This window comes from Abramis brama (genome assembly GCF_963993115.1).
Source record: "Abramis brama genome assembly, chromosome: 11".
In the NCBI taxonomy this organism is placed as follows: Eukaryota; Metazoa; Chordata; class Actinopteri; order Cypriniformes; family Leuciscidae; genus Abramis; species Abramis brama.
The window spans coordinates 26,317-45,000 of record NC_139973.1 but is presented as its reverse complement, the minus strand read 5'-3'; the positions used below and the strand labels follow the sequence as shown (position 1 = coordinate 45,000).

The 18,684-nt window shown below is 40.9% G+C and overlaps 1 protein-coding gene across 1 annotated transcript in view; it reads right to left on the bottom strand.

Moving 5' to 3' along the window:
- Window positions 1-18,684, bottom strand: part of caskb (calcium/calmodulin-dependent serine protein kinase b) — a gene marked incomplete at its 5' end in the record, with an annotated part of 58,667 nt that overhangs the window by 22,094 nt on the left and 17,889 nt on the right. The window contains 6 exons of the mRNA XM_084129603.1: window positions 16-204; window positions 3,571-3,651; window positions 5,620-5,697; window positions 6,860-6,981; window positions 7,297-7,314; window positions 13,694-13,793. Of these exons, the coding sequence (XP_083985729.1) occupies window positions 16-204; window positions 3,571-3,651; window positions 5,620-5,697; window positions 6,860-6,981; window positions 7,297-7,314; window positions 13,694-13,793 (588 nt within the window). The remainder of the gene's footprint in view (window positions 1-15; window positions 205-3,570; window positions 3,652-5,619; window positions 5,698-6,859; window positions 6,982-7,296; window positions 7,315-13,693; window positions 13,794-18,684) is intronic.

Sequence of the window (18,684 nt, the reverse complement as noted above, 5' to 3'; positions counted from 1 at the left end):
GTCTAGCACGGGTACCATGGGCTCGTCCGTGTTCTTCTGGAACTGCACGAGTCGCACGCGCGTGACGTTCTCCAGGTCCAGGTCCCCGTTGATGCTCTCGGGAGAGTCTCCGTTCAGGTACGGGGAAGTCGGAGGAGGAGTGACTCTCAGAGCCTCGTCACTGTACACCTCGTGAGCAACGACATCGTGAGTCTGTAGAAGAGCCTGTGACAGAACACACACACATGATCAGTGTGTGTGTGTGTGTGTGAGTGTGTGTGTGTGTGTGAGAGAGAGAGAGAGAGAGAGAGAGAGAGAGAGAGAGAGAGAGAGAGTGTGTGTGTGTGTGTGTGTGTGAGAGAGAGAGAGAGAGAGAGAGAGAGAGAGAGAGAGAGAGAGTGTGTGCGTGTGTGTGTGTGTGAGAGAGAGAGAGAGAGAGAGAGAGAGAGAGAGAGTGTGTGTGTGTGAGTGTGTGTGTGTGTGTGTGAGAGAGAGAGAGAGAGAGAGAGAGAGAGAGAGTGTGTGCGTGTGTGTGTGTGTGAGAGAGAGAGAGAGAGAGAGAGAGAGTGTGTGTGTGTGAGTGTGTGTGTGTGTGTGTGAGAGAGAGAGAGAGAGAGAGAGAGAGAGAGAGAGTGTGTGCGTGTGTGTGTGTGAGAGAGAGAGAGAGAGAGAGAGAGAGAGTGTGTGTGTGTGAGTGTGTGTGTGTGTGTGAGAGAGAGAGAGAGAGAGAGAGAGAGAGAGAGTGTGTGCGTGTGTGTGTGTGAGAGAGAGAGAGAGAGAGAGAGAGAGAGAGAGAGTGTGTGTGTGTGTGTGTGTGTGTGTGTGTGTGTGTGTGTGTGAGTGTGTTTGTGTGTGTGAGAGAGAGAGAGAGAGAGAGAGAGAGAGTGAGTGTGTGTGTGTGTGTGTGTGTGTGTGTGTGTGAGTGTGTTTGTGTGTGTGAGAGAGAGAGAGAGAGAGAGAGAGAGAGAGAGAGAGAGAGAGAGAGAGAGAGAGAGTGAGTGTGTGTGTGTGTGTGTGTGTGTGTGTGTGTGTGTGTGTGTGTGTGTGTGTGTTAGTTTGTTGATTTGGTCACTATAGTAACGGCACCGGCAGGATCGTGTCGCGTCTGAGCAGAAACTAAACCACTCGACGGAAAGACTCAGACTGAAGCTGCAGACTCAGACAAACTTCAATGCAAACATTAGAAAACTTCCACATTTAATAAGTAACTGTTAGTGTGCTCATGTGTGTAAATAATAAGTAATATTTCTGCACACACTAACACATATTAACATTTCAAGAGAATGCAGAACAAACATAAATAAATATACTATTATTCATTGTTAATTAACCTGGACTGATAATTGTTAGTTCATGATCCCTAATGAATGAACTAATGTTGATAAACCTTGTTTTAAATATTAAATATAAAAAACACATTCTCCGGTCTGGAATATGAGGGCAACCAACAGCAACTGTAACAATAAAAATGTGTTTTTTAAAGTGTAATATGAAAAAGTCCTCAATACACTAATGTATTATTGTAGTGCAGGTGCTCATGTCCAGCTCAAGATAATCAGGAGGATCTGAACATAACAGCACTTTTAAGCAAGATAACGCTCGAATCTCTGGAGCGCAGGAAGCACTGCTATCCCAGAATGCCTCAATCCGCTCTATGACATCATCACCCCCCCCCCCCCCCATCCCATCTCCCTCGGTGACCCGCGTCTCCATGGAAACGCCCTCATCCTGATCAGTGTTAAAGCAGCTGCTCGTTTAACATTAAAGGCTGAATGTCACCGAACCACCAATATTTCACACCAAAATCAGAAGAAAGAAATATGAAATTATATTTTGCGTTAAGAAAATAAAGCCTGTTTTTAGGACTATTAAGAGTTTAGTTTTCACTTTATTTTGATGGTCCTTTTTAACACATTCTGTTGACTATAGTAGCGCTGCACCTGCATGTCCACGAACTCGCTTGTGAGAGTCAGAGTGTGTAAAGTAAACTCTCATTAGTGTTAGTAGAGTATTAGTGAGAGTCAGAGTGTGTAAAGTAAACTCTCATTAGTGTTAGTAGAGTATTAGTGAGAGTCAGAGTGTGTAAAGTAAACTCTCATTAGTGTTAGTAGAGTATTAGTGAGAGTCAGAGTGTGTAAAGTAAACTCTCATTAGTGTTAGTAGAGTATTAGTGAGAGTCAGAGTGTGTAAAGTAAACTCTCATTAGTGTTAGTAGAGTATTAGTGAGAGTCAGAGTGTGTAAAGTAAACTCTCATTAGTGTTAGTAGAGTATTAGTGAGAGTCAGAGTGTGTAAAGTAAACTCTCATTAGTGTTAGTAGAGTATTAGTGAGAGTCAGAGTGTGTAAAGTAAACTCTCATTAGTGTTAGTAGAGTATTAGTGAGAGTCAGAGTGTGTAAAGTAAACTCTCATTAGTGTTAGTAGAGTATTAGTGAGAGTCAGAGTGTGTAAAGTAAACTCTCATTAGTGTTAGTAGAGTATTAGTGAGAGTCAGAGTGTGTAAAGTAAACTCTCATTAGTGTTAGTAGAGTATTAGTGAGAGTCAGAGTGTGTAAAGTAAACTCTCATTAGTGTTAGTAGAGTATTAGTGCACTGGTAGGGTTAGGGTTAGAATAAGTGGAGATATAGTTGCAGAGTTACTTATAGTCAGTAGAATATCTGTTGGGGGAGCATCACAATAAAGAGTTAGCAGAGATTACACACAGTCTACTCATACTCTGACTGTGTTCGTTGATGTATAGTTGCAAAGTTACTTACAGTCAACAGCACGTTCAAAAGGACCATCAAAATAGTTTTTGCATTGCAACATTATTTCAATGACAATTAAATATTTTAATCCATTACTGTTAAACTATTTAACCCTCTGGCGCTCTCTGGTCAATAAAAATACAGATTTCATATAAAAATTGAAAATAGTATTTTGTGCATTTTTCATAACAATAAACATAAATTCTGTAACTTTTTTAAGTTCACTATTTATAACTGTTTTCACTTCAGCAATAATCTGCCAAGTGTTGTCTTTGAAAAGAGATCAAACTTCAGTCTGTCGCTCTAAAGCGTTCAAGATTTACCACAGTACCGAAGTTGGAAATTTAATTTTCAGGTCTATGCTCAAAAAGTGAATAAATGGATTATAACTACTGTGTAAATATACATTTGTATAAAAAATATTAAATAAAAAAACATTATCAAACTAAAACATAGTACATTAATTTCATTGAAATAAAAAACACACGTGAAGAGCACCAGAGGGTTAAACTGAGTATCACACAAGTACTTCTTTTCAGTAAGTCTTCCTCATGCTAGTGAATATAATGCTGGTTTTAGTAATAAATGTCTGGTTTGAGTTTCATGACTGTATTACAGTAATAAGAGTTCACAGGTTAAACATGAACTGATAAGAAAACACAAAATCCAGTGAATTATGCGACTGATTTTGGTGCGAGACATGACCTGGAGGTTCTGCGACCCGGACCGTGAGTGTGTGCAACACGAGCGACTGCAGAGAGACGAGTGTGAAGCTGGAGTGTGTGAAGCGTCCGCGTGACTGATCTCGAAACTGCTGTGGTTTGACTCCAGCGCTGCGACTCACCATGAAGTGCGGCTGCGTGAGGATCCTCTTCAGCTCTTTGGCCTCCATGTTCTCCGAGTAACAGGAGAGCGTCTCCAGCACCTGCACACACACATCACATCATCATATCAATGCAAGATCACAACTATATTTAAACATGAGCTCTGGAGCTGGAAACACCATTCTCATTCACAACCAGGGTTAGAAAATAACTTTTTCACTCACCGGCCAATTTGGCTACTAAATCTTTAAGTTACCGGCCATTCAGAACTTCTACTAGCCGAAAACTGTTTTTTACATTTTTATTTCATGATGCTTTGATGAATAGAAAGTTCAAAAGAACAGCATTTATCTGAAATCTAAAGCTTTTGTAACATTAAACATCACCGTTCAAAAGTTAGGGGTCAGTAAGAATTTTAATTTTATTTTTGGGGGAAAGAAATAAAATAAATCAATACTTTTATTCATCAAGGATGAGTTAAACTGATCAAAAGTTACAGTAAAGACATTTATAATGCTAGAAAATATTCTATTTTAAATAAATGCTGTTCTTTTGAACTTTCTATTCATCAAAGAATTTTGGAAAACTGTTTTCAACACTGATAATAATCATAAATGTTTCTTGAGCATCAAATCATCATATTAGAGTGATTTCTGAAGGATCATGTGACACTGAAGACTGGAGTAATGATGCTGAAAATTCAGCTTTGATCACAGGAATAAATTACACTTTACTGTATATTCACATAGAAAACAGTCATTTTAAATTGTCATAATATTTCACAATATTACTGTTTTTTTATTGTTTTTTTATCAAATAAATGCAGCCTTGGTGAGCAGAAGAGACTTCTTTAAAAATCTTACTGACCCCAAACGTTTGAACGGTAGTGTATATATAAGCTCTTTCATCCTCGTCATCAAACACGTGTTTCAGGAGCACAGATCATACAGGAACATGTGGATGCTGGAAACACTTTCTGTTCACCAAATGCTTTTTAATCTTCACCATTGCTTCAATGCAAATGAACAAGTGCGCCATTATTTGTTGCGACTATTATTATTAATAATGTCATTGGTCACATGATTCTGTTAGAGTCACTGGCACTGGTCAGTCATTAAAGAGCATCATATTAAAATAATCCAGACTGTGATTGGCTGTTTCAGGATAAACACTCGTGCTCTGATCCATTAAACACAGAGATGATTGCAAGACTCAGTCTGATTCAGATGAAAGTTCTCTACCGTATTCATTATAGTAAAACAAAATTGGCTAAACTGTACCCAAATATTGATGCAACGTGTGGCCGCTGCAAGGCATCAAAGGGAGATCTAACCCATATGTTTTGGTCATGTCCTAAACTGAGACAATTTTGGTTTTCAGTCTTTGAGATTTTAAACTCAGCTTTTAAATGAAGAATTCACCCTAACCCAATAATGGCTCTGTGTGGAGTCAGAGGTGACGACTTCCAAACAGATAAAAGTAAAGAGAATGCCCTGGCCTTTGCCACATTAATAGCTAGAAGGAGGATTCTCCTAGAGTGGAAATCACACAATCCCCCGAATGTGTCATCATGGCTTAGTGATCTAACGATGTTTCTAAAAACTGAAAAAATTAAATACTTTCTCAGGGGATCAACCAGAACATTTTACAAAACATGGGACCCTTTAATAAACTATTTTGAGAAGAATATACTCCTCCCTCTTTGAAGTAATTTGAGGACCCCCCTCCCCTCCTTCCTTCCTTTATGTATTTACTTTTTTTATATATATTTTTTTTTCTTCTTTTTTTTTTTAAATATATATATATATATATATATTTTTTTTTTTTCTTCTAGCATCTGGGGTTGTTGTGTTGGGATGGGAATCTGTAGGTGAACATTTTGAAAAAGCAAAGCCTTTAATAGTGTTTATGTCACTGAATACTTTCAATACTTTCAAAAAGAAATAAAAAAACAAAAAATAAAAAAACACAGAGATGATCATAAGCTTGAGTGTTTATTCATTGAGCAGCACACGCGTGTTATTAGAGCCAGACTCGGCTGTGTGTGTGTGTGTGTGTGTGTCACACACCTCTTTGGCTCTCTGGACGGCGTCGCTGGGAGGATTCCTGATCTGAGGCGACGAGCGGGTGTTGATCTTATCATACAGCTGAAACACAGTCAGTTCAGTTCATCAGTCACATGACCATCAACCAGAAACACACACACATCAATCTCACTCACTCACTCACTCACACACTCACACACTCACTCACACACACACATCAATCTCTCTCACACACACACACAATCACACTCACTCACTCACACACACACTTGAAATAAAGAGTAGAAATCATGTGACAGAAACACGTTTACAAGCTAATCCTGCATATTGTTTGTCTGTTTAATTATTAATCATCCATTAAATTACAGTAAGTTTGATTGGCAGTGGCGTGTGTGTCAGACTCTCATGAATCTTGTCATGTAGTGACACACACACACTCTACCCACTGTCTAGACGCTAGTCAAATGTGCCGTCTTCAAAACTCCCGCTGTGCGCAGCTGACGCCTCGACTTTATTTTCCATCATCATCATCATCATCATCATCATAATGACACAGGCTTCTGTACAACCCTGCCGGATCGTCTGGCTCTCCAGATTCAGTGATGAGTGAGTGTGTGTGTGTGTGTGAGTGTGAGTGTGTGTGTGAGATTGGTAGGTTTAGGGGTAGGGTTAGTGTGTGTGTGTGTGTGTGTGTGTGTGTGTGAGACTGGTAGGTTTAGGGGTAGGGTTAGTGTGTGTGTGTGTGTGTGTGTGTGTGAGACTGGTAGGTTTAGGGGTAGGGTTAGTGTGTGTATGTGAGTGAGTGAGTGAGTGTGTGTGTGTGTGTGTGTGTGAGAGATTGGTAGGTTTAGGGGTAGGGTTAGTGTGTGTATGTGAGTGAGTGAGTGTGTGTGTGTGTGTGTGTGTGTGTGTGTGTGTGTGTGTGAGAGATTGGTAGGTTTAGGGGTAGGGTTAGTGTGTGTGTGTGTGTGTGTGTGAGACTGGTAGGGTTAGTGTGTGTGTGTGTGTGTGTGTGTGTGTGTGTGTTTGTGAGAGATTGGTAGGTTTAGGGGTAGGGTTAGTGTGTGTGTGTGTGTGAGACTGGTAGGTTTAGGGGTAGGGTTAGTGTGTGTGTGTGTGAGATTGGTAGGTTTAGGGGTAGGGTTAGTGTAAGGAGACAGAATATACAGTTTGTTTGTACAGTATAAAAACCATTACGACTTTGGAGGTCCTCACAAAGATAGTAAACCAGAGTGTGTGTGTGTGTGTGTGTGTGTGAACTCACATCCAGCAGTGTGTGCAGATGTTGGTCCTGGAAGACGCTGTGCAGGAAGTCCAGATCTTTCTCACTGCAGTCCGTCAGTGCATGAATCTCCTCCAGACTGTCCAGCACCTGAGACACGGCCCCTGAACACACACACACACACACACACACACACATCAGCCACACACACCAGCTCACCGCTCACTCTGTGAATGTGCATGAACACAGAAACGGACGCGTCATGGAAGCCCTGAAGCCGCTGAGCCGCTCCTGAAGCTCTGTGTGTGTGTGTGTGTGCAGGAAATGAGAGGAATCGTGGTTTATATTGTCTTGAGTCGCGTTTGATCGAGTGTTTCAGTGGAAGACGATGACAGCACTCAGACACATGCAGGACAACAGATGAAGGTGAAGGTGAAGGTGTTGTTTGGGTGGCAAGCAGAGGCTACTGGGATACCTACTTTCTGCAGCAAGCAATCCTACAGCACAGGCAGCGTTAGAAACAACAACAACAACACAACTCAGTGAGATTACTGGAAGAGACACACACACAGAAGACACCAGTTTACACAGACCCCGATATACTTCAGCCTAATCACTCCGGACAACATCAGGCCAAAGCCAAGTTCGTTTGGAGTTTTTTCAGGCGTTTGAAACAAACTTCCGGAAACATTCGCTGCGGTTTCAAAACAGCTCTGAGCTCCTATTGGTCCGTGGCGATGATGTAATAGGTGGGTGTGTCTCTGAGGCTCCGCCTTCTTCAAGGTGTAAATCTCCTTCTGTTCAGAATAAAGTCATGAACTCTGAGAGACGCTCTACAGCAGAAACTGAAGCTGAGGGTCTCAGTGAAAGAGACACTGATGCTGTTGTTCATGTTTAATACGGTGAAGCTGCTGCTTTAACCCTCTGGTGCTCTTCGCGTGTCGTTTATTTATTTTTGTCAATGAAATAAATGTCCTATATTTTAGTTTGATAATGTTTTTTTAATTAATATTTTGTATTTTTAGGGGCTTTTTTTAATACTAAATTATATTCATGCTGTATTTCTAATCCATTTTTTCACTTTTTGAGCATAGACCTGAAAATTAAATTTCCAACTTCGGTACTGTGGTAAATCTTGAATGCTTTAGAGCGACAGACTTAAGTTTGATCTCTTTTCAAAGACAACACTTGGCAGATTATTGCTGAAGTGAAGTATTTTTTAAAAAGTGAACTTGACAGAAGTTACAGAATTTTACGTTTATTGTTATGAAAAATGTGCAAACATACTATTTTCAATTTTGAAATGAAATATAAGTGCCAAAACCTTTACCAAGTTTCATACCATTGAAGAAAAAAAATCTGGAAAAACAAAAATGATATATTTTTTCTCTTTTTGACCGAAGAGCACCAAAGTAATCTATTGTATGAAGTGCTGTATAAATAAACGTGACGCGACTGAAGAGACTGAGTCTCAGATAAAGGTATTTCAGTTATTTATTCCCCTACACGATGAAAGAAGCAGGACTGCACTGTGAGTATATCGGGGACTGAGCGTCTGCAGTACACTCTATCCCACAATGCAATGCACTCCTCGACATCCTCCACCACTCCAAAAATATCAAATCTGATCAGACATTTCTACACAAAACTGAATGAAAAATTGTAATAAACATGCAATGCAGTGTGTTAATAATGAACAAGGAATAATGCCTGCAGTTTCTGAAGAAGTGTGTAGTGTGCAGTGTGCAGTTTAGTGTGCCATGTTTAGTGTGCAGTGTGTAGTGTGCAGTGTAGTGTGCAGTTTAGTGTGCCATGTTTAGTGTTTTGTGTGTAGTGTTTTGTGTGTAGTGTGCAGTGTTTAGTGTGTAGTGTTTAGTGTGTAGTGTGTAGTGTTTTGTGTGCAGTGTTTAGTGTGCAGTGTTTTGTGTGTAGTGTTTTGTGTGCAGTGTGTAGTGTTTAGTGTGTAGTGTGCAGTGTTTTGTGTGTAGTGTGCAGTGTTTTGTGTGTAGTGTGCAGTGTTTTGTGTGCAGTGTTTAGTGTGTAGTGTGCAGTGTTTAGTGTTTTGTGTGTAGTGTGCAGTGTTTTGTGTGTAGTGTGCAGTGTGTAGTGTGCAGTGTTTTGTGTGCAGTGTGCAGTGAGCAGTGTGTAGTGTGTAGTGTGCAGTGTTTTGTGTGCAGTGTGTAGTGTGCAGTGTGTAGTGTGCAGTTTTGTGTGTAGTGTGCAGTGTGCAGTTTTGTGTGTAGTGTGCAGTGTTTTGTGTGCAGTTTTGTGTGTAGTCTGCAGTGTTTAGTGTGCAGTGTGTAGTGTGCAGTTTTGTGTGTAGTGTGCAGTGTGTAGTGTGCAGTGTTTTGTGTGCAGTGTAGTCTGCAGTGTTTAGTGTGCAGTGTGTAGTGTGCAGTTTTGTGTGTAGTGTGCAGTGTGTAGTGTGCAGTGTGTAGTGTGCAGTGTTTTGTGTGTAGTGTGCAGTGTTTTGTGTGCAGTGTTTAGTGTGTAGTGTGCAGTGTTTAGTGTTTTGTGTGTAGTGTGCAGTGTTTTGTGTGTAGTGTGCAGTGTGTAGTGTGCAGTGTTTTGTGTGCAGTGTGCAGTGAGCAGTGTGTAGTGTGTAGTGTGCAGTGTTTTGTGTGCAGTGTGTAGTGTGCAGTGTGTAGTGTGCAGTTTTGTGTGTAGTGTGCAGTGTGCAGTTTTGTGTGTAGTGTGCAGTGTTTTGTGTGCAGTTTTGTGTGTAGTCTGCAGTGTTTAGTGTGCAGTGTGTAGTGTGCAGTTTTGTGTGTAGTGTGCAGTGTGTAGTGTGCAGTGTTTTGTGTGCAGTGTAGTCTGCAGTGTTTAGTGTGCAGTGTGTAGTGTGCAGTTTTGTGTGTAGTGTGCAGTGTGTAGTGTGCAGTGTGTAGTGTGCAGTGTTTAGTGTGCAGTGTTTAGTGTGCAGTATGTAGTGTGTAGTGTGCAGTGTGGTGTGCAGTGTGTAGTGTGTAGTGTGCAGTGTGGTGTGCAGTGTGTAGTGTAGTGTGCAGTGTGTAGTGTGCAGTTTAGTGTGCAGTGTGTAGTGTGGTGTGCAGTGTGTAGTGTGGTGTGCAGTGTGTAGTGTGCAGTTTAGTGTTTAGTGTGCAGTGTGCAGTTTAGTGTGCAGTGTTTAGTGTGCAGTGTGTAGTGTGCAGTGTTTAGTGTGCAGTGTGTAGTGTGCAGTGTGTAGTGTGCAGTGTGTAGTGTGCAGTGTGTAGTGTGCAGTGTGTAGTGTGCAGTGTTTAGTGTGCAGTGTGCAGTGTGTAGTGTGCAGTGTGTAGTGTGCAGTGTTTAGTGTGCAGTGTGTAGTGTGCAGTGTTTAGTGTGCAGTGTGTAGTGTGCAGTGTTTAGTGTGCAGTGTGCAGTGTGTAGTGTGCAGTGTGTAGTGTGCAGTGTGTAGTGTGCAGTGAGCAGGAAACAGAAACACTGTGGATCAGCAGCTCCGACAGGAACAAACTTTATGCTTCATGGGCAGAAATTCTCTGTCAATTTCAACTCGAGTCAAATCAGACGAAACTGATGAATATTTCTCTGCAGTGACTGATGTGTGATATTAATGAGTGACTGATGTGTGATATTAATGAGTGACTGATGTGTGATATTAATATTTCTCTGCAGTGACTGATGTGTGATATTGATGATTATTACATGGCTTGGATGAATTCTAATGTAGAATGTTATAGTTATTTCTTGATAACAGCCGCTGCTGAGTATAACACACCGTTGCCATGATAAACAGAGCGTTGCTATGGACGCAGGATTCTAACCGTAGAGACGGAACGGACTATTTTCTTTAGCCAAAGCAATACAACGTTTTTAAATCAATAAACTCCTTTTTAAATCAATATTTTGTGTCCAATTATTGATTTATTTGGTGGGTAGCCATGTAATAAGCGGGATAATGTAGAGCGAGGCGGTATAGCGAACACACCCCCTCCAGGCTGGGTTAGGGTTAGGGTTAGGGTTAGGGTTAGGGTTAGGGTTAACGCTTCGCCTCGGGGTCCCGATCCGCCTGTCGGGGGGTATTCGCTATAACAACCGCCTCGCTCTACATTATCCCTTACATACATCTCTGCAGTGACTGATGTGTGATACTGATGAATATTTCTTGTGTGATATTGATGAATATTTCTTGTGTGATATTAATATTTCTGAGCAAGGACTGATGTGTGATACTGATGATGTGTGATATTGATGAATATTTCTTATGTGATATTAATATTTCTGAGCAGGGACTGATGTGTGCAGATGTTGAACAGAGATCACGAACAGTGGATGTGGCGGCTGGATGCAGTGATGTCAGCGTGGTTTTACACAGACTCTTCTTGCGCTCAGAAGCAGAACGCAAGGACGAAACCTCGGGCCCGCAGTTACAGGAAGTGAGAGTTTAATTTTGCGATAGAGAAGTGTCTGCTGTTTCTCAACACTGACACTTCCTCTGCATTAGCCCTGCTGACGGCCCGCGCGAGAACACTCCTAGCATTAGCCGTCAGTAAGCGGAACACACCACACTTTCCACTTCCTGCTAGGCTGGGTTAAAAATACTGATTTCTTGATTTTAATTGATTCTTATTTTGAAGAACAGATATCTTAAATCCCAAGCAGAGATCCTTCAGTCTGGGCCGTCTGCATGTGATGAAGGAGCGCCTCCTGGCCAGTCATCACAGTTTTAATATGAAACAATAAGTTCATTAGTAAACATTAGTAACTAATGTTAACTATTACAACCTTTGATTTTAATGACGTATTAGTAAATGTTGAAAGTAATATTAACTAAGATTAATAATTCTTTAAGATTAATGTTAACTATTGAACCTTATTGTAAAGTGTTACCGATATTTAATTTGTTTAAATAAATAAATGTCATTTTATGACAGCCACCATTTAAATGTTTATATTTAAAAAAACTAAAAACAAGTAGAAACATAATTATCTCATAAAAAAATGTATTATTATAATGTTGTTCTTATAAAAAGTCCCTTAAGTGTAATTTAAATGCAAGTAGCCTGTAACCTGTAATATTACAGTGACGCACCGGCTGGACTTCCTGTAGAGATGGACATGTACTGTACCTGATATACACAGATCAATCAATACTGGTGAACTGGTGAACTGGTGAAACTGGTGAACTGGTGAACCTGGTGAACTGGTGAACTGGTGAACCTGGTGAACTGGTGAAACTGGTGAACTGGTGAACCTGGTGAACTGGTGAACTGGTGAACTGGTGAAACTGGTGAAACTGGTGAACCTGGTGAACTGGTGAAACTGGTGAAACTGGTGAAACTGGTGAACTGGTGAACTGGTGAACTGGTGAAACTGGTGAACTGGTGAACTGGTGAAACTGGTGAAACTGGTGAACTGGTGAAACTGGTGAACTGGTGAGCCGATGATTCTCGAGTGTTCACTCATTCGTCATGAAACACGTTTACATCTGAATGATAATTCATTTCCACAGAACCATAAAAGGCAAATCTTTAGTTTGTTCGTGACACTTTACAATAAGGTCCCATTAGTTAATGTTAATTATGACATAATTATGACATTAACAAACAGTGAGCAATACATCTGTTTAGGGCTGTAATCTCCCATTCGATTAGTCGATTATTGGTCGATACGTTCTGGCTCAAACAAAATTCTGATTGGTCGATTTTTTGCCGCGTTCATTTCATCAGGTGGAAAGCACTAATTGCTAATGGGGGTGTTTTCAGAGCACCCCTGTTTCACAGGTAACAGTCTGTCTTCAGAACACCCCCCTTGTTTTCACTTCTTTTGGATTAGCCCAACCCACTATTCGTGTCTCGGCCGTGAAGCTGCGCTCCTATGTTCATGCGAGCTGCACAGAGCGGCTGAAATTATAGTGTCTGTCAGTTATTATAATACATATGACAAAAACAATTGTCTAAATTATGTTGCATATTCCTCAAAAGTTCTTGTGATGATATCACTAGTTGACAACAAAGTACTATTTTCGTAAATCATAGGCTGTGATATTGCGCAGGTGCACGTGATGCAGCGCTGCAGAGCTCGAGTGTCAGACTCATTTCAGTGCAAAATAATTAGGCCAAAAACTATTTAATATACTGCAAATAGCCTACTAGTTTTTTATGTTTATTTATAATTCATTTAGGCGGACAACAAGGCTACCAAGTCCTGTGCACAGTGCGCAGCTAATTAATTTAACGGGTTTTTTTCCTAATGTCATTTTTAGTCGATTTAGTCGACCTCTAGTCGACCAAGATTTTCTTTGGTTGATTACAGCCCTACATCTGTTACAGTATCTACTAACCTATGTTAATATTAATTAATAAAAATACACTTATGTGCATTGTAAGTTCACGTCAGCTCAGCTCTATTTACAGATACAGCTTTTGATTTAAAAATTGTATTAGTAAATGTTGAAAATAACATTAACTGAAATTAATAAATGCTGTAGAAATACTTTTTCATTCTCAGTTCATATTTAAATATGTATTTAACACTGAGCAATAATGTGTTTGTGGAAAATGTAATAATCTGCCAATGTTAGTTAATAAAAATGCAATTGTTAATCATTTGTTCATGTTAGATCACAATGCATTATACAATCTAATACAACTTTTGATTTATTAAATAAATGCTGCAGAATTATTGTTCACTGCTAGTTCATGTAAACTAACGCAGTAAACTAGAGTTAGCGAACCGTCCTTGTTGTAAAGTTTTAGCATTTGCTTAAATGTGATAATCATGAAGAGCCGTTCAGCGAGTGATTTACAGTAAGACGGTCCTCCCTGCGCAGCGCGAGACGCGATGAGGTCACTGCTCTAGAGGTCACCTGACTCACAGACTCTCACACTGACTGAGACCCAGACGGAGGTCCAGAGATGACTGGAGGGGACGCACCTGAAGACGTGGGGTCCTCTGAGAAGTCATGCAGGTCCTCGGGGGGGTCGCCGTAGAACGAGTTGAACTTGTGACTTGAGACGGCAGCGAGGACAGCACCCTGTCAATCACACACACACACACACAAATCTCTTTATTTCATTCGTTATGCAGATTATTTTTGATGAAATCCTTTTTCTGAACCACAGACATTTGACATTTGCATTCCGGAGATCTCGTTAAACCACTCGTTGTCACCTTTACACACACACACACACACATCTCTCTATTCTTCTGGGCTCAGTCACAGACCTGACTAAACATCTGAAGTATTAGAACAACATCCTGTGCTTTCATGTGGGAGAGCGAGTGTGTCAATTACACTTTACTCGCGTTAACCCTAACCAGCAGAAGTGTGGAAGAGTTCAATCCGTCTAACGATTCACTGATCAGCAGATTCACTACACAACACACTAAATAACACACTACACACAACACACACAACACTAGTGATGCTCCGATCAGCATTTTTGGGGCCGATCACCGATTACCGATCACCAAAATCATGATCTGCCGATTGCCGATCACTGCCGATCACAGAATGGAAATATGCTAGAGTCAAGAAAATCTTGAAGAACCACCAATATTTATTTAATTGTAGTTAGAAAACAAGATAACATAAGGCTACTGTAGGCCACCTTTTCCAAATAAGGCACAGTATAATTTTTCAAAACAAAGAGGGGTCAGGCAGACTACAATGGATGTAGTTGAGGAACTAACTACATCAGATCCAAAAAATAAAATAATGACAATGACATTTGAGGTTATTAAAACAGTAAGTCCCGCCCCTCGACTGCCAAAAATAAAAGTGTTTGAGCGAGCAAAATCAGCAGGCGAGAGGAGATCAAGCGCGAGTGTGTGGGGAATGATCATGCGCGCGCGCGAGGGCAGAGATGTCATGCGCCCGCGCAGGGTTTGAATGAGCTTGCGAGTTCCCGTTTCCTCGCGCGTAGATCTGTTATCCTCTCGCGAATGTCATTTACCGCGCGCGCCAGCATCAGTTGTGCGCTCGTTTATAATTGCCATTGAATTGCCGTCATAGGAGAACTCATTTTGCCACTGTTAAGCAAGCTCTGCTCTGCTGTTGTGTTGTCGCGCATGCGGAAAAGTTGCGCGAGTTATTTACGTCACGTGATCGGCTTTTTTGATCGGCGCTTTTGGGGGTTGCCGATCAAGCTATTTTTTGCCAATATCGGCCGATCATGATCGGCGGCCGATCAATCGGAGCATCACTACACAACACACTACACAACGCACACAACACACTTCACAACACACACTACACAACACACACTTCACAACACACACAACACAACACACTTCACAACACACACTACACAACACACTACACACAACACACACAACATACACAACACACTACACAACGCACACAACACACACTACACAACACACACTTCACAACACACACAACACAACACACTTCACAACACACACTACACAACACACACTTCACAACACACACAACACAACACACTTCACAAGTGTGGAAGAGTTCAATCTGTCTAACGCCTCGGATTCACTGATCAGCAGATTCACTACACAACACACTAAATAACACACTACACACAACACACACAACACACTACACAACGCCCTTCACAACACACACAACACACTTCACAACACACACTACACAACGCACTTCACAACACACACAACACAACACACTTCACAACACACACTACACAACACACACTTCACAACACACACAACACACACAACACACTTCACAACACACACTACACAACGCACTTCACAACACACACAACACAACACAACACAACACACTTCACAAGTGTGGAAGAGTTCAATCTGTCTAACGCCTCGGATTCACTGATCAGCAGATTCACTACACAACACACTAAATAACACACTACACAACACACACAACACACTTCACAACACACACAACACACTTCACAACACACACTTCACAACACACACAACACAACACACTTCACAACACACACTACACAACACACAATTCACAACACACACAACACACTTCACAACACACACTACACAACGCACTTCACAACACACACAACACAACACACTTCACAACACACACTACACAACACACACTTCACAACACAACACACTTCACAAGTGTGGAAGAGTTCAATCTGTCTAACGCCTCGGATTCACTGATCAGCAGATTCACTACACAACACACTAAATAACACACTACACAACACACACAACACACTTTACAACACACACAACACAACACACTTCACAACACACACTACACAACACACACTTCACAACACACACAACACACACAACACACACTACACAACGCACTTCACAACACACACAACACAACACACTTCACAACACACACTACACAACACACACTTCACAACACACACAACACACACAACACACTTCACAACACACACTACACAACGCACTTCACAACACACACAACACAACACACTTCACAACACACACTACACAACACACACTTCACAACACACACAACACAACACACTTCACAAGTGTGGAAGAGTTCAATCTGTCTAACGCCTCGGATTCACTGATCAGCAGATTCACTACACAACACACTAAATAACACACTACACAACACACACACAACACACTTCACAACACACACAACACAACACACTTCACAACACACACTACACAACACACACTTCACAACACACACTTCACAACACACACAACACACACTACACAACGCACTTCACAACACACACAACACAACACACTTCACAACACACACTACACAACACACACTTCACAACACACACAACACACACAACACACTTCACAACACACACTACACAACGCACTTCACAACACACACAACACAACACACTTCACAACACACACTACACAACACACACTTCACAACACACACAACACAACACACTTCACAAGTGTGGAAGAGTTCAATCTGTCTAACGCCTCGGATTCACTGATCAGCAGATTCACTACACAACACACTAAATAACACACTACACAACACACACAACACACTTTACAACACACACAACACAACACACTTCACAACACACACTACACAACACACACTTCACAACACACACAACACACACAACACACACTACACAACGCACTTCACAACACACACAACACAACACACTTCACAACACACACTACACAACACACACTTCACAACACACACAACACACACAACACACTTCACAACACACACTACACAACGCACTTCACAACACACACAACACAACACACTTCACAACACACACTACACAACACACACTTCACAACACACACAACACAACACACTTCACAAGTGTGGAAGAGTTCAATCTGTCTAACGCCTCGGATTCACTGATCAGCAGATTCACTACACAACACACTAAATAACACACTACACAACACACACACAACACACTTCACAACACACACAACACAACACACTTCACAACACACACTACACAACACACACTTCACAACACACACTTCACAACACACACAACACACACTACACAACGCACTTCACAACACACACAACACAACACACTTCACAACACACACTACACAACACACACTTCACAACACACACAACACACACAACACACTTCACAACACACACTACACAACGCACTTCACAACACACACAACACAACACACTTCACAACACACACTACACAACACACACTTCACAACACACACAACACAACACACTTCACAAGTGTGGAAGAGTTCAATCTGTCTAACGCCTCGGATTCACTGATCAGCAGATTCACTACACAACACACTTCACAACACACTTAACACACTTAATAACACACTTCACAACACACTCAACACACTTCACAACACACTTAATAACACACTTCACAACACAATCAACACACTTCACAACACACTTAATAACACACTTCACAACACACTCAACACACTTCACAACACACTTAATAACACACTTCACAACACACTCAACACACTTCACAACACACTTAATAACACACTTCACAACACAATCAACACACTTCACAACACACTTAATAACACACTTCACAACACAATCAACACACTTCACAACACACTTAATAACAGACTTCACAACACACTCAACACACTTAATAACACACTTCACAACACAATCAACACACTTCACAACACACTTAATAACACACTTCACAACACACTCACACTTCACAACACACTTAATAACACACTACATAACACACTACATAACACACTTCATAACACACTACATAACACACTACACAACACACTACACAACACACTACACAACACACTACATAACACACTTTATGCATATCATGGAATTGTTTGCATGAGTCGTTCAGTCTTAGAGCATTCAGAGAGAGTTGTAGAATACGTTCCCCTGATGTTTGAAGAATGATAAAATAGAATGTTTTCTTGGTCAGGCGAATATGAACATTTGCATGAACAAGAAAAACAAATGAAACTGGATGTTTTGAACGTTAAGATAATAGTTTTCATAAGCTGTGTTTAGCTGAGATTAATCTGGGGTTTAGAAGAGTCAGTTATTAGAAGTCTTCACAGTCTTCAAGTTTCATCATTGATTCTGTCGTTTTCCTGTTTATTACTGTGAAGCTGCTTTGAAACAATCTATAAATAAGTAGATTCATAACTTTCTGAAACACCATCCGCTCTGGCAAGCATGTTATATGGCCAGATCGGAAGTCATGTGACTTCTGCATGTGTGCGGATCATGTGACATGTATATTTGCCTGTTACTTCCTGTGTTTTTACACCTGAAGATGGTGTTTGAATGAACACAGAAACAACTCTTTATATCATCCAGTCATTTTTAATTACGGAGTTTGTTTGAACATGTACTGTATAAAGCGCTTCAGAATTAAAGATGAGTTGAATGAGACACGGCTGTGTGTGTGTGTGCGTGATATCAAACACTGAGTGTGTGA